A 17,028-nucleotide genomic window follows, 5' to 3' on the forward strand; every position below is an offset into this window, starting at 1 on the left:
CCCACCCAAAGAAATCTGGGAAGATGCTGAAAAGAGAGAAATGTGCATATGTTAATAAGTAAGATTTTTTAAGCCTAGTAATTAAAATTAGATTATATGCCATATTTCAAATAAATTTTTATCTTTAGAGAAATACAATTTTTTTCTATTTGATATATAATACATGATAGCATGTTGTTTTTTCTGTGTTTTTTTTGGGACAGAGAGAGACAGAGCATGAATGGGGGAGGGGCAGAGAGAGAGGGAGACACAGAATCGGAAACAGGCTCCAGGCTCTGAGCCATCAGCCCAGAGCCTGACGCGGGGCTCGAACTCACGGACCGCGAGATCGTGACCTGGCTGAAGTCGGACGCTTAACCGACTGCGCCACCCAGGCACCCCTGGACTTTTTTGTTTTAAGGCAGTAGTGTTCTTGGAGTTGTGAGTGCATGGGTATATTTAAATTTATCCAGCTACCACCCTCTAGAATAAGATTTTTAAATATACAGTTGATGGATTAGATTGAGATGTTTATGAACCCTTTGAAGTTAAAGGAAAATGGAGTGTGTTTGAATGAATGGCTGAATGAGAAGGCCACAGGTTTCACTATTCTTAAAGTGGTCTGTAATTGCCCATTCCACCCCCAAATTGAACAGGTTTATGGACATATTAAAAGTAAAACAAATAGATAACTTATGATAAATACAGGTCCAAAACGAACAGAACTATGAGCATCCTGCTAAAACAAAAGATTATTTTCCAATAGCCTTTTATTTTTAATTAGGAGATTTGTTAATTAGGGAAGGGGTCAGGTGGAGGTCCAGAGCATATAACAGCTTCTGTAGTCTCTGACGTAGACCTCCCAGTTATTTCTGTCTAGATTTGGTCTTAGCTGTTTTCCTTTCTCATCTTTAAACCTCTCAAAAGGTCAAAGTATATCTCTACGAGATTAGGGAAAATTGTAAATTGAAGTTATGTGGAATATTTAATTAATTTATTAAGGTCTTAACAGCTGGGCTCTGGAGTATGAATGTAATAAAATTATGCCTTATAATAGGTACTTAACAGGTAATATTCCACTTTCAAAAGTCCTACTGTCCAAAAAGGAGATATCACCTGTAAATAATTATATAATAGTGATTTGTCCAAGTTACTTTAGAAACAGTGGGTAAGGATCACTTAACTACCAGAAGAAATCATTAAAGTCTTAGCATGAGATTTTAAGGATGATTTGGAGTTTAAAAGGGAATTACTTTCTAGGGAAGATGATGGGTAAACCCAGCAGATAGAGTAAGGAACTGTTGAATAGAATGGCTTATTCTAAGAAATAGAAGTGCTTTTGTATGGCTGTAGCAGAAACTCTTAACCTATTTCTTTCCCAACATATCTGAGGTAGGTAGAATATTAGCTCTAGCAGTCATTTTCAGTGGAAGGCCATGCCCTCTTGGAAAAACAAATCTCAATCTCCAGAAAAGCACATTTATTTTGGGGAAAAGTCTTTCAAGTGATTCCAACAAGACTTTTTTTCCTTTCACTGGTAGAGCTTTAAGTGAGTGAGGCGTAGTGAGAGGTGTAGCATAATTGAAAGACAAACTAGATTATAAAGTACTTTGGACAAAATTAAGCAGTTGAGATTCTATCTTATAAGATATATGGAGCTGCTGAAAGACTTCTAGACAGTAAATACATGATCAGATTTAAAGTTAAGAAAGTTCACATTCATCTTTCTCAGACTTGAAGAATTAATTAGAGAAGGGTCCAGTATATAGACAGCAAGTTTAAGTAGGCTTCTGTAGGGGTCCAGGTTAAACATGCTCCATTCCTCTTGTAACAGCAGTAAAAGCAAAGAAGACAGAATGAAGCTGTTTGGGTAGAATAAATATGTGGTGTCTGGCTATAAGGAAGAAAGCAGAGTCAAAGATGATTTTTAGATTGGTTATGTGGGCACATTGGTGGATGGTGGTGCCCTTCATAAGTATAGGTAATTCACAATGGGGAGCAAATTTAGGGACAGGGATAATGAATTTATTTTGGTGGTAAAAATCATCTTGAAGACTCTGGTTATTGAATTCTGTATGACAAAATTGCCACCCTAGTACACATTATAGCCAGAGTTGTCCTTTAAAAGCCAAGCCATGTATTTTCACACTCTTGGTTCAAAACCTTTCATTGGCTTTCTAGCATGCTTAGAACAAAATCCAGAGTCCTTATTGTGGCTCTGCGAGTTCATACATGATTTACCCTAGATACCTTCTGATCTTCTCTAAAACACTTTCATTCTCTCTCATTACAAGCTATATTGGCTTCTTTGTTATCTCTTGAACATACCAAGCACACTCTTACCTCAGAGGCCTTGCATTTACTGTGTCTCTACCTAGATTTCTCTTCTCCCAAATGCTTTCATCTCTCACTCCATTACAGTTTCTGGTAGATGCTAACACTTCAGTGAGCTCTTTACTACTATCCTATGTAAAATAGCAGTCCTTTGGGGGCACCTGGGTGGCTCAGTTGGTTAAGGTCAGACTTGATTTCGGCTCAGGTCATGATCTCACAGTTGTGAGATCAAGCCAAACATCAGACTCTGCACTGTGCGTGGAGCCTAAGATTCTCTTCCTTCTGCCTCTCTCTCTCTCTGTCTCTGTCTCTAAAAAAAAAAAAAGATTACGTATACATATATATACATATATATGTGTATATGGCAGCCTCCATCTCTCCTATCTCTTTCCCTGCTTTACTACTACCATAGTTTACATCTTTATAATCTTTATCAACATTAAAATGTAAATTTCATGATTCTAAGTAACTCCATTGGTTTTCAGAATAATATGAGGGCTTTGATAAGACATGTTGAAGAGATGTTTTCCACTGATGTTTTCAGATGGCAAATGAACTATTTATTAAAATATGGGGTTCTTTTTAACCTTTTAAAATGTATCCAGGTATTTTCAGACCTTTTTCTCATTTGAAAATACCTGACCATATATCCAGGCCTCACTCCCCTAAGTGTCCAGTCTTGATATAGTCCAGACTCATCTGTATTAACAGCCCATAAAACCTTTCTGGATTCCCTCAGTGAAAATTGATCCCATCTTCCTTTGAATTTACTTTGACTACTTTAAACATTCTGATACATACAATAATTATCTGTATCTGTTCAATTAAACTATAGGTTTTATAGGGCACCATCCTGATTAATCTTTGTATTTTCACTGGATGTAACATTTAGTACATGCAAAATAAGCCATCAATATGTGATGGAAAAATAAGGATAATTATTGGTTTACTTATTTCTGAAATCTGTGTGATGGAGTGTATTTGTTATAATGTCCCACTGTGACATGCAAAACAATATTTGTTTTATAAAATAAATTATATAATTTGAAAATATTACAAATTTTTTAACTTATGATTAAAATATATTATACATTTGAAATATAACTATCAGACATTATAGAGTGCTAATTACTAATATAAACCATGTAACATTGTTCTTTGTAGTTCAAAATTAGTCAGATATTGGCATTTTCATATGATTCAACCTAACAAACATAAAAATCTTTCCAAAGCCTTAATTAACATAAAAGCCAGTATTTCTCTAATGCCTAAACCAATTCTTATACTTTGGACCTACCTTGTCTCTTGCCTTGAATATATATTAGGTGCTCAGTAAAAATCCATTGAATGCCTAGAAGCATAAAACTGACATTAAAAATTTATTGAATGCTGGAAAGCATAAGACTGACGTGTAGTAACTATAAATCGCCTGTGACAGGTAATATCCAGTGTCAGTTTTAAAAGCCTTCATCATACTTTGACATCTGTGCAGATCTTCCAAAAGTCTGGGAAAATTCAATTACTTTTAAAATGAACTAAAAATGCTCTTCTTTACATGTTGAATTGAAATAGTTAAAGTATTTCCAAAGAAGTAAATGACTTCTGTCTTCTCATATACTGATTAAATAATAAAAGGAGTAGCTCGATTGAAAAGCATAGCATTAAATAGTTTGTTAATAGTTATTCATTTATATTAGGATTTCATTGAAATAAGATAATCATTTTTATTGCTCTAAAAGGGGACATTTTTAATGCCAATCATGTGCTAGGCAATATGATTTTAGTTTTATCTAGTGCTTACAAAAGCTTCATATTTTAAAGAATGGTATCCCCATTTGTGTAATTTATGCAAGAAACCTAAATCTTGCAGAAGATAGGTTAACAAGCCCAGGTTTAAAAGTACAGTAAGATTTGGGGCCCAGTCTATCTGATTGCAAAACATATTTACCCCACTAAATTAGGAGCTTTGGAATACTAAGTTTTTTTCTTACTCCAATAAGTTCTCAAAGGAATAGAAAAGCTGTTTCAAATCTTCAGTTTTTCTGATGTACTTAATAGTGGAAAGGAGGAGGAATTAAAATAAAAGTATTTTCATTTTAAATTTGAAGGGTGAATAGGTATATTCATAAAAGCATGTAATTAGTCATAGCCAAGCAGCAAACTCAAGCAATTATCTTTAATGGTAAAGCATAATTAACAAATGCAGTGTGTGTGTGTGTGTGCGTGTGTGTATGTGTGTACACTTCATGGTGTAAAATGATATTTAAGAGACTTAGTAGATTATTTGGTTCAACTCCTTGGTGTGAAATCTAAATATTTAATAAAGAATGAAATCTGACTAGAGGTCTTTCTTGAATTGACTGGCCTTAGGAGCAGGAAAGAAATGGAAGAAGAATTCATAAATTTGCAAATTCTTTTTCTCCCACTGTATATTAACCTTGTTTGGTGCTTAACATAAAATATGTTCACTTTCTTTTTTTTCCCTTATATAATAGCAATATTATCTTTCCCACCCCACATCTCCTTCCTCCTCTTTTATTCAGTGTCATAATAGATTCTGTGTGTGTGTTTCTATTGAAATGATGCTGCACATCTGATGCTTGTCTCTTAGCTTCTAGTCTTGAACTCTTCTAGAGAATATAGGTTGATTGTATCCTATTTTATTTGCAAATCAGTACTGACTGCCATAGTGATAAAACTAGAGATGCTTAAATAGTAAGCAACAATCGGCTTTTCTTTTGAATAAGTACTTTCTAACTTGATGCATAGTTTTATCATTTTTTTGTGAATTGAAGCCTCCTAGACTTTGACAATTAATATAACAATCTAAGCAGCAGATGGTTTTAATTTCTGTTACTTGTTGCATATGAAACTTTTGGGAAAAAATGCTGTATTAGTTTTCTATGGTTGCTGCAACAAATTATCATAAATTTAGTAGCTTAATACAAATTTATTATTTTACAATTTTGTAATTGAAAAGTCTCAAACGGATGTCACTGAGCTAAAATCAAGGCATGGGCAGAGCTGCATTCCCTTCTGAAGGATGGAGAAGAGAATTTGTTTCTTTGTTCTTTCTAGCATCTAGAGGCTGCCCACATTCCTTGGCTTATGGCCTTCTTCTCTGTCTTTGAAGCCAAAAACAGTGGGTCCATTTCTTCTCATATTACTCTGCCCTCCTTTTCTGCCTTTCTCTTCCACATTTAAGGAGACTTATAATTACTTTGGGCCCAACTAGAAATAATCTCTACATTTTAAGGTTGAATGATTAACAACCTTAATTCCATCTGCTATTTTAGTTTCCCTTTGCTATGTAACATTCGTAAGGTTCTGGGATTAGGACATGGACATCTTTGGGTGGATCATTATTTAGCAGACCACAATTCCTAAAATGGTAAGTTTTTTGTTACTCTCTGTCAGTAACAGTCATTGTTGTTAGAATTAAACTGGTATGACAGTAACATTATTTCACTTAATTCTGGACCTTTCTTGAAGTTTTAAGAGATAACAGAAGTTTATTCACTATAATTTCCTCCTTTGCTTTATTGAGAATGTCTTGGTTTTTTTTTTGACATTCAAGAGTGTCAAGGGACCTTTCTTATTATCTCACCAGTGTTGACAAATGCTATTTCCTGTTTCCTTTATCAGATTTAAGGGAACACAAATACCATCTATGATTAGTTACTTTAAAAATTTCCCTACATATATGAAGCTTCATAAGAATTTAACTGTAATGTTATGAGAGAGGAAGAGATTTTCTAAAATATTTAGGTTTAGTCACTGAGGTGTCTGTCACATGCAATGCTTCTGAGAATTATTGAACATAGTGTGAAAAAATCCTTTATATTTTGTGTAAAGCAGAGAAAATTACAAATGTGAATTTGGAATTCTTTAAAACAGTAATAAGATTTACTTGCTTTCTCACAAATTGTCTTAACTAAATGAAGTTGTTTTTCTCATTTATAGCTGTTTCGTTCGATGGCTTTTAAAATAAATGTACCTACAAGTGTATCTATTATAGCGCTTACAGTGTGCTCTTTTAACTCTGTTTTTTCACTTGCTGATAATCGTTTTATCTTACTTAGAAGCTGTGAAAATGTTCTGTTTGTCTTTTCATATGCTTACCTTTTCAAACTTATTTTAATAGGATCGGAAACTCCATGGCACAGCTCAGCAGCTGCTCCAGGACAGCAAGACAAAAATAGAAGTGATACGAATGCAGATTCTTCAGGCAGTCCAGACCAATGAATTGGCTTTTGATAATGGTGATGGAATAGAGATAATTGTCATGCTTATTATTATGGGCTTATAGTGCTTAATAAATATCATGTAGTAAAGAGGCAGTGGTTCAGAAGTAAGGAGGAGGGGGCCTTGTGTCCTTGAGTTTTGATGGCTAAAATGGAAGGCTCTTTATTTCAACATTGTATCTATTAAGTATTACTTCAGTGTTTACTTACTTAACTAATTTTTCTCTTACATTGTAAGAATTCATTTCTTTTTCATGAGTTTTAATCACTGTATATGAAAATACCAAATAAATGGTTCAATTGCATTTTTTTTCTCCCCCCTCTAGCAAAACCTGTCATAAGTCCTCTTGAACTTCGGATGGAAGAATTAAGGCATCATTTTAGGATAGAATTTGCAGTAGCAGAAGGTGCAAAGAATGTAATGAAATTACTTGGCTCAGGAAAAGTAACAGACAGAAAAGCACTTTCAGAAGTAATTTTAAATAAATATTTTAACTTAATAAATACATTTTTCAAAGAATGTAATTATTTAAATGACAACAATTGTCTTTTCCCTGTTCAAGGCCCAAGCAAGATTTAATGAATCAAGTCAGAAGTTGGACCTTTTAAAGTATTCATTAGAGCAAAGATTAAATGAACTCCCCAAGAATCACCCCAAAAGCAGTATTATCATTGAGGAGCTTTCACTTGTTGCATCACCAACACTAAGTCCACGTCAAAGTATGATATCTACACAGAACCAATATAGTACACTGTCCAAACCAGCAGCACTAACAGGTAGGTTGCATACATCTCCTAATTGTTTTGGGTGCACTTTTTTTGTGTGTACGTCGGGTCCTGGTTTAATAAATGAATAAAAAGTATGAATACTTTTAAGAAGTATGCACAGATGTTTAAAATACTGTGATAAAATACACATAACGTAAACTTTATTATTTTAGCCATTTAAAAATATACAATTTAGAAGTATTTACTATATTTATGGTGTTGCAAAACTATCACCATCATGTAGTTCCAGAACATTTTCATCATCCCAAAAGGAAACCCCATACCCATTAAGTAGTTACTCCCCATTCCCACAGCTTCTGACAGCCACTGTTGGTTTTCTGTCTCCGTAGATTTGTCTATTCTAGATATTTCCTATAAATGGAAGTATATAATTTTTGGCCTCTGTGTCTGGTTTCTTTCACTTAGTGTACTGTTCTCAAGGTTTGTCCTTGTAGAATGTATCAGTACTTCATTCCTTTTTATGGTAAATAGTTCTCAATTATATGTGGGTATATACTAAGTTTTGTTTATCCATTTATTAATTGATGGACATTTGGGTTGTTTCCACCTTATGACTATTGTGAATAGTGTTGTTATGAACATTTTTGTTCAGGTTTTTGTCTGAACACCTGTTTTCGTTTATTTTGGGTGGATACCTAGGAATGTAAGTACCAGGTCATGTGTAATTTTATGTTTATATTTTTGAGGCATGGTCACCTATTTGCCACAGTGGCTGCAGCATCATTTTATGTTCTTAAGAGCACACATCCTTACCCAACACTTGATATTTTCCTTTTCTTTTTTTTTTTTTTTATTATTGCTATTCTAGTAGGTCCATTACTGAAAGTCAGTTAGTGAAGTCTCAGTTATTTTTTGTGCCTATTTCTCCTTTTAATTATGTAAATGTTTGCTTCATGTATTTTTGGGCTCTGCTGTGAAGTGCACTTATGTTTATAATTTTTATATCTTCTTGATGGATTGACTCTTCTATCAAAATATGATGTCCTGTTTTATCTCCTGTAAGAATCTTGAATTGAAGGTCTATTTTGTCTGATATTAGCGTAGCTCCCTCAACTGTCTTTTCCTTATTACTATTTGCACTGAATATCTTTTTCTGCCCTTTCACTTTTTTTCCCTTTTCAGCTCTTTAAAAATGTGATTTCATCTTCTTGTTTCTATTTTCCTATTATAAAAGCTGTAATTTTTTTATCAGTATATCTCTTCATGCAATGTTCTTTATTACCCATTGGCTTCAAATAACATGGAATTATATTCACTTTTCTTTTTTTTTTTTCTCTCTGCTCCTATGACTGGGTGCTTTTAATTTACCTGTCTTTAAGTTTGCCAGTTCTTCTGCCTGCTCAAATCTATTGCAATTTTCTAGTAAATTTTAAAAATTTTAGTATTGTGCTTTCATTTGGCTCTTATTGATAAATTCTATGTCTTCATTAATATTCTCTATTTGTTAAAACACCATTCTCCTTTCTTTTGTTTGGTTTTGGTTTTGGTTTTGGTTTTGTTCTTGTTTTGTTTTGTAGGTCCTTGACAATATGTAAAACAGTTGATATGAAGTCCTTGTCTAATAGATCCAGTGTCTTGGCTTCATCAGTTTCTATTAATTTCTGCCTTTCTTGTCAATTAGCTGTACTCTTTTTTTTTTTTTTTAATTTATTTTTGAGAGAGACAGAGACAGAATGCAAGCAGGGGAGGGTAGAGAGAGTGAAGGGGAGACACAGAATCCAAAACAGGCTCCAGGCTCTGAGCTGTCAGCACAGAGCCCGACGCGGGGCTCGAACTCACGGACCGCGAGATCATGACCTGAGCCAAAGTCGGACGCTTAACCGACTGAGCTACCCAGGCACCCCAGCCATACTCCTTATTTTCCAGGTTGCATCTTAATTTTTGATTGAAAACTGGATGTTGTGAATATTATAATGTGTAACTCTGGAAGACACTCCCTTTCTCTAGAATTTCTTGTTGTTTGTGTGGGATATAGTTTTTTAGGGGCTTTTATAAATGATTTTGTAAACACTGTAGTTGTTGTCATCTATGGTCACTGAAGTCTTTATTAAGACTAGTGGTCAGCTAGTGTTTTAACAGACATTTCTTTTCATGCATGCAGGCAGAAAGAAAAAAAATTGCCTGTCTTTGTAGCTGGGCTCTGTGTTTGTGTGTTGGGGGCATACCCCCAACAGTCACCCAGGCATCTTACAACTCTGCCTTTGCTGGCACAAAACTTGAAGATCAGCCAGATGTGAGAACTTAGGACTTTCTCAGGCCTTTTCTGAGGATGCCTCCTTTTCTCTCTAGCCTTCTAGTTTCTCAGTGGAAATACTGCAAAGCCCTTACTTCCCAAAACATCCCACTCCCTATGTTCTCCTCCAAGACTCTTTGGGATATCTTGTTTGTCCCAATTGATATCTTTTGCCTCAGGTTGCAATGACTGGTTTATTTGCCTTTAAATGCCTTCCACTTAGCTATTTCTCTGCCCTGAGAGATTTCCTAGTAAGGCAAAAAACAATTTTTTTTTAAGGCACACTTTTGTGTTAGTTCATCAGAGAGCCCTCAGTTCATTCAAAGCAGGCAACCACACTTCCTTGAGAATGAGGTCTTCTTTTCCAACTGCTGTCTTGAAAATTATCAACAAACCATGTGGGTAGAAGGAAGATGAGGCAAGGGTAAGTTAAAGTGCTACAGAGTCTCCTATTGAGTACTTACTGTGTTTTTCTTAAGTAAGCATTTGCTTGGTTGCAGTAAACCTTTGACTATCTTCCACATTTCTCATACACTTGATTCTAACAGTTTTTGCTAATTTTTGGTTGTTTTGTTTGTTTCCTGTGTTTCTGTGGAGAAATTGCTTTAGGACCTTGTTGCCCCACCGTTTTCTCTATCAGCTACAAAGGTTTTTATGGTCCATGTGATTATGACATTTTTGTTACATTGACTTCTCACCCCTGGAAATTCTTAAATTACCATATGAATGTGAATGTCAACAAGGGCTTTACTTTAATAATGTAATTGAGTATTTTGAAGATGTGAAAGCGTTCTTCAGAATTGCATAGCATGCTGTCACATTCTGGTAGCTTTGGGTATCATTAATCAGTTTTATGTCAGACTTCTATATTAAAACTTGAAGGACAAATTTATAGTTAAACTGTGCTGTTGCCACTAATAGGATCAGTCTAAACCTGCAGTTACCAAATTGAGTTTCTAAATCTGAGGTATCCTGGGATGCCAGAATGAATAAACAGAGTACAACAGGATATTTTAACTTTTTTGAGGGAAGCCCTCAAAGTAAAGTGTTACTTCACGTCCTACAGTCACCATTTAAATTACTAGCTCAAAGTAGTTCTAGTTTTAGCAGGAGATGGTGCTTCGAGTGAAGTCATAAATGTTGATGAAACAGGGTTTTCCTGCATTGCTGTGATACAATAAATACCATGTGAAAATCAACATGGAGTAGAAAAGAAGGTGGCGGTTTCCAGTGTAATTCCAGAGTTTGAGAAGTTGTACAGTGCTCAGTGTAAACATCCCATTAGGAAATAACTATGGTTATTTACGAATGAAATAAGATTACCTTTTCTTTCAAGTTATGTGTATTGTTTTTATAGTTATTAATTGATTACAATATTCTATGAAACAGAACTGTTAGGTATATCTTTCAGACTAGGAGCACAGTGAAAAAATTGGTACACTAGGGTACCATGAAACAAGAAAGCTTGGGAATCTTTGGTCAGAATGCTCCATTTTATTTTAAAAGTTTTAAATATTTATTAAAGTGTTTATCATTCTAGTCACATCTTCTGTAACTCCTATTATGAATCTTCTATCACAGTTAAACTGGTTTGTGCACAGTCCCTGTTTAATATCTGCCTTGTTATCCATCTTCTTACTGTATTTTTTAAAATCAAAACTGGAATATAGACCTGTGAAGAACAAAGACTTTGTTGTCTGCCTACATGTAATTCTAGCCCCTAGCACAGGATATTTATAGTTTCAGGAGAAACTTGGTAAAGATTATTTGACAATAAGGAAGGAACTGCACTTAAGTTTTGCCATTGTATGACTCAGTGCTGAATGCATTAATAATATTTTAGAATTTTTGAATGATTCATTGATTAAAATATGGTTGTCAAATATTTGGAAATCAACAATATTTCTAGAAAAGTAATAAAGCCATGTTTTAAAAAACATCTGATACAGCTGGAATTTTTTTTCCCTTTCTATTCTTGTTGACTTCTCTCCCCAACTCTAACCTCTTCCATTCTCTTTTCCTGTTCTTCATTGCCTTACTGAACTTTATTCAAAGGAATGTAAATTGTCAGCATAAAGGGAAGTATCTTATAGTTCTTAAGACATTTTGGGGTTTTTTTTAATTTTTTTTATGTTTATTTTTGAGAGAGAGAGAGTGCAAGCAGGCGAGGGGCAGAGAGAGAGGGAGACACAGAATCCGAATCAGGCTCCCCAGGCTCTGAGATGTCAGCACAGAGCCTGACGCGGGACTCAAACTCACGAACCGCGAGATCTTGACCTGAGCCGAAGTCAGACACTTAACCGACTGAGCCACCCAGACACCCCAAGACATTTTGGTTTTTAAAAATACTGTTTTAAATTCCTACTGAACCTTTTAATGAATTCATGTTGAACCTTAAGCTAAAGACAGAATAACTAGAAAGAGAAATACTGTTGGTCTTAATAAAGGATTATACACAATGAAGAATTATATTGGATAAGTAGTAGGAACATTTACCCTCCTGAGTTTTTCACTACATGCTATTTGTGGTTTGTCTCATTTATATTCTGATTTCTTTTGTGGTTGTATGAATAAAAATTGAAATTTGCAAATTTGGTGCTACTTTGAAATAAGGTATAATCGAATTTTTGGTCCACATTTTGAGACTTTTACTTGTTTTTATGAAAGAAGATACCTTCATTACTCAGTTGTACCAAGATGAAATGCTGAATTAGTAAAATGGATATAAAATAGTTTTTTCAGAACATTAAAAAAAAAAACATTTACTTGTTCTAATGGAATTCATAGCTACTGCTTATGAATACAGACATTTACTTCTTGGATTGCTTGTTTTAAAAATTTCATATTGTGGGTTATAAAAGTAAAATATTTTAAAGTATTTCTAATATGGTTACACACAATTGCAACTGTGTCACCTCATAAAGGAAAGAAACTTCTAGATGCTTACTAAAGTTCTTAAATCCCTCCAGGTTTCTTTTTCCTAAATGAAAGCAGGTGCTGAGCATTGTCATCTCCTAATATATTGAAATTACTAAAATATTTAATAAGCTACCAGGGTTTGAAGTAGTGACCAGATGTTTCCAGTTTCCCCAGGATGACTTTTACAGCTAAACATTTACAATGGAAATGAGCTAAGTTTGCCAGTTTAACAACAAAAAAGGAAATAAAACACACAAACACAACAAGTTGTTTCTTTTGAATTAAAATTAAAATAATATCTATTTAATCTGTTTTAACACTTTATAGTTACAGAATATTTCCATAGCCTAACAAACATAAAAACTGAAGTTTCCCCTCCAACTTTAGTAACTTTATTGAGACATAATTTGTATACCATAGAATTCACACACTTGAAGAATACAGTTTTAGGGCACCTGGGTGGCTCAGTCGGTTAAGCATCCGACTTCAGCCCAGGTCATGATCTCACAGTTCGTGGGTTCGAGCCCCTCGTCGGGCTCTGTGCTGACAGCTCAGAGCCTGGAGCCTGCTTCTGATTCTGTGTCTCCTTCTCTCTCTGCTCCTCCCCCATTCATGCTCTTTGTCTCTCAAAAATAAATAAAAGTTTAAAAAAATTTTTTTTTGTTAAGAATATAGTTTTAGAACTTTAAAAGAATGTTTTAATGTTTATTTTTGAGAGGGGCATAGAAACAGAGTACGAGTGGGGGAGGGGCAGAGACAACTGAATGACCCAGGCGCTCCTAGTTTTAGGATTTTTAGGAAATGTATATAGTTGTGCCACCATCATCAACATCCAGTTTTATTTGAAGTGTATAACTTGAAGATTTTTGTCATAAATTTTGTTGTGAAACCATCACAACAATCAAGATAATTAATATATCCATCATCCCAAAAGTGTCCTTGTGTGCCTCTGTGTAATCCCTCTTTCCTGCTCTTCTCATGCTCTCCTTACCCACATCTGACTCCAGGCAATCACTGACCTATTTCTGGCACTTGCTGTTAGTTTACATTTTGTAGAATTTTCTATAGGTGGAATCATTCAGTATATACTGTTTTCTTTGGGAAGAGGATTTCTGACCTTTTTCACTCTGAGTAGCTATTTTAATACTCATCTATGTTGTGTCTATCAGTAGTTCCTTTCTGTTATTAATAGTATTCAGTTGTATGGATAGTCCATAATTTGTTTATCCATTCACCTGCAACTGATATTTGAGTTGTTTCCACTTTGTATTTTTTCCAAATATAGCTACTAATAACATCCTTATGCAGTTTTTGTGTAAATGTAGATTTCATTTGGGTAAATACTTAGGAATGATATGGCTGGATCATGGTAGTCTACTGAAAATGGATTCTTTACCCATTTTTTTTTTTTCTTTACCCATTTTTAAATCTGAAAAGTCTTCATTTTTGAAAGATATTTTCAGTGGGTCTAGAATTCTAAGTTCACAGTTTATTTGCTTGTTCATTTTCTCAGTACATTAAAATTGTTGCTTATGTGTCTTGCTTTCATTGTTTCTTATGAGAAATCCACTGTGATCCTAATCTTTGTATGTAACATATCTTTTTTCCTCTGGCTGTTTTTAATATTTTCTCTTGTGTTACTTGTTTTGAGAAATTTTATTATCGTGTGCTTTCATGTGATTTACTTATTGCTCTTTTGCTGGGTGTTTTTGAAATTCTTGGATACTTACTGGGTTTATAGTTTTCATCAAATTTGGAAATTTTTCAGCCATTATTTTTTCAAATATATTTCTGTCCCAATTGTCTCTGCTCTTCATCAGGGACTTAGTTGTACACATATTGGGCCACTTGAAGTTAAACTTAGTTTATATATGCACTGTTTTTTTTGTGTTGTTGTTGTTGTGTTTTATACCCCTCAAGTCTTTCCTTTCTCTTATTTTTTTTTTTTTTTTTTTACCATTTCTATTGCTTTAGCTTCAAGTTTACTAGCCTTTTCTTTTGCAATGTATAATCTGCCACTAATCTCATCCCAGTATATTTTTCCTAAAGTCTCTAACATGGTAGTTTTATATCTGGGATTTTGTTTGGGGTCTTTTTAATTTCTTGCATGTTTCTATTCAAGTTTTTGAACAGATGGACTATAATTATGATCACTGTGTGAATGTGTTCATGTCAGTTTTGGATTGATTTTCATTTGATTTCTTTTTTTCTTACTATGTTTCTTACTTTTCTGTTTATCTGTTTTCCTGGTATAATAGTCAGAATTTCAAGAATGACCCTTGGAACCCCTGTCCTGTGAATACGATGAGACATCATTCCTGTGATAATACTATGTTATATGGAAGAGGGATTTTGCCTGTGTGACTAAGGTTATTAATCAGTTGGCTTTGAGTTAATATAAAGGGCAGTTATCTGGGCTGGTGTAATATGATCACATGAACCCCCTAAAAGCAGAGAATTTTCTCTGGCCAGTGGCAGAAGGGGAAGAATAATCTGAATCATGAAAAAGATTGTATGTGCCATTGCTGGCTTGAAGATAGAGGGGGCCAGCATGTGGTGAGGAATTCACGTGGCCTTTAGAACTTGAAAACAACCCTTGGCCATCAGCTAGCAAGGAAATAGGGACCCCAATCCTATGTCTGCTAGAAACTGGAGGCTGCCAACAACCTGAATGATCTTGGAAGCAGATTCTTCAAATCTTCCATATAAGAGCCCAGCCTAGCAGATATGAGGATTTCAGCCTTGTGAGATTTCTAACAGAGAGTACAGACAACTCACCCAGACTCTGACCTACAGAACTGTGAGATAATAAATGGGTGTTGTTCTAGGCCACTAAATTTGTGGTAATTGGTAATCCAGCAACAGAAAACAAATATGCCTGGTAGTCTGATTAGATTGCTAGACATTGTGAGTTTTAGCTTTTGGGTGCTGGATATTTTTGTATTCCTATAAATATTCTTGAGCTTTGTTCTAGGTCACAGTTAAGTTACCTGTATTGCTTTTAAGCAATACCTGTATTGCTTTTAAACAATACCGGGTATTGCTTTTAAGATTTGTTATACAGACCAGAACATCATTTAACGTAGGAGTAATTATTCTCTATTACTGGGGCAAGACTGAATACTTGATTAGGGGAACCCTCTGCACATCTTAGTTCTGTCTCTGGACAGCTGTTGTCTCTCTTTTACTCTGCCTGTGAATTCTAGCCACCTTGATCAGTTCTGTGTCATACTCTCCGGTCCGTTTCCTTCACACAGGTAGTCCACTTGGTTGCACCTGAGTTTCCCCTCCCTGCACTATGTCCTAGGTATATTCCAGGCAGTAAACTCAAGCAGTCTTAGGGTTCATCTCATTTGTTTGCCATCTCTTGGGGATCAGTGTTCTTCATTTCCTGACCTCCAATGTCTTTAACACTTTTTTAACGTATTTTGTTTGTTTGTTTGTTTGTTTGTTTTTTTAAGAGTTGGGTATAAATCCAGGTCTTTTTACTTTCGAGTTCAGCTTTAATTATTTAAGTTCATTGGGACCAGGAAATATCCCTAAATGTTATATATTGGAGTACTTAAATAACTCCTAAAATGTTATTCTCTGTGCATTATCTAAAATTTTAATACTATAGCACCATTTCTAACTTCTAGTATACTAAATCTAGCCCAAATGATGACAAACCGTATCTTTAGATAGCCTTAAAGTTACTCTTTTTCATTTGAACACCTTCAGTATTTATTTGCCTAAGGAAATCAGAATTATGCTTAGATAATTATAGTCAATTATTTGACTCATTACACTATTAGAAAGTTAATATTATTTTACATCTCAAATAGAACAGGAAACCCATTTATTTATACAAAAAAACCCTGTAAAGTCTTTTTCTGTATTAACTACGTAACTACTAAACATGGCTAGCTGCTTTTCATGTAGTCAGATTTCCTTGTTTCTAATTTCTGTATGTTTATGTTGATATTTGGCTTTGTTTTCCTTCCCACATGGTCTATCCACATAATTTTGTAATTCTTCCATGTAATTATATAAATGAGTATTCAGACATAGAAGAAGTTTATGTAACCTCTTTTAGAACAAGTTTTTGGACAGCTATTGGAAGGTGCTGTTCTTTCCATAAAATTTCTTACAGTTTTATTAAGAATTTTCAATAGGTTTCTCTAATTAAAACAGGAAGGATGATTAGTTACCTCACAGATCCTCTGGGAGAAGAGATTTTGTTATTTTAGCAGATCTCTCCCCATCCTTTCTGAATAGTAACAAAGACATAGTTCTATATATTAAAAATTGATGTTCTTATTTGATATTTGTTCATGCTGATAGGTACTTTGGAAGTTCGTCTTATGGGCTGTCAAGATATTCTAGAGAATGTCCCTGGACGGTCAAAAGCAACATCGGTTGCACTACCTGGTTGGAGTCCAAGTGAAACCAGATCATCTTTCATGAGCAGAACAAGTAAAAGTAAAAGTGGAAGTAGTCGAAATCTCCTAAAAACCGACGACTTGTCCAGTTCAGTAACCAAATTTTTAA

The 17,028-nt window shown here is 34.5% G+C and overlaps 1 protein-coding gene across 5 annotated transcripts in view; it reads left to right on the top strand.

Moving 5' to 3' along the window:
• PKN2 (protein kinase N2) overlaps positions 1 to 17,028 on the top strand; it is a 130,709-nt gene that overhangs the window by 67,935 nt on the left and 45,746 nt on the right. For 4 of the 5 annotated variants that reach the window (XM_030324231.2, XM_030324233.1, XM_030324232.1 and 1 more), the window contains exons 4-7: positions 6,458 to 6,575; positions 6,884 to 7,029; positions 7,121 to 7,334; positions 16,822 to 17,007. In XM_030324231.2, coding sequence (XP_030180091.1) covers positions 6,458 to 6,575; positions 6,884 to 7,029; positions 7,121 to 7,334; positions 16,822 to 17,007 — 664 coding nt within the window. Of the gene's footprint in view, positions 1 to 6,457; positions 6,576 to 6,883; positions 7,030 to 7,120; positions 7,335 to 16,821; positions 17,008 to 17,028 lie in introns of those variants that run through there. The other variant, XM_032594333.1, reaches the window with a different exon arrangement.

The sequence above is a fragment of the Lynx canadensis genome, chromosome C1, assembly GCF_007474595.2.
Source record: "Lynx canadensis isolate LIC74 chromosome C1, mLynCan4.pri.v2, whole genome shotgun sequence".
NCBI lineage: Eukaryota > Metazoa > Chordata > Mammalia > Carnivora > Felidae > Lynx > Lynx canadensis.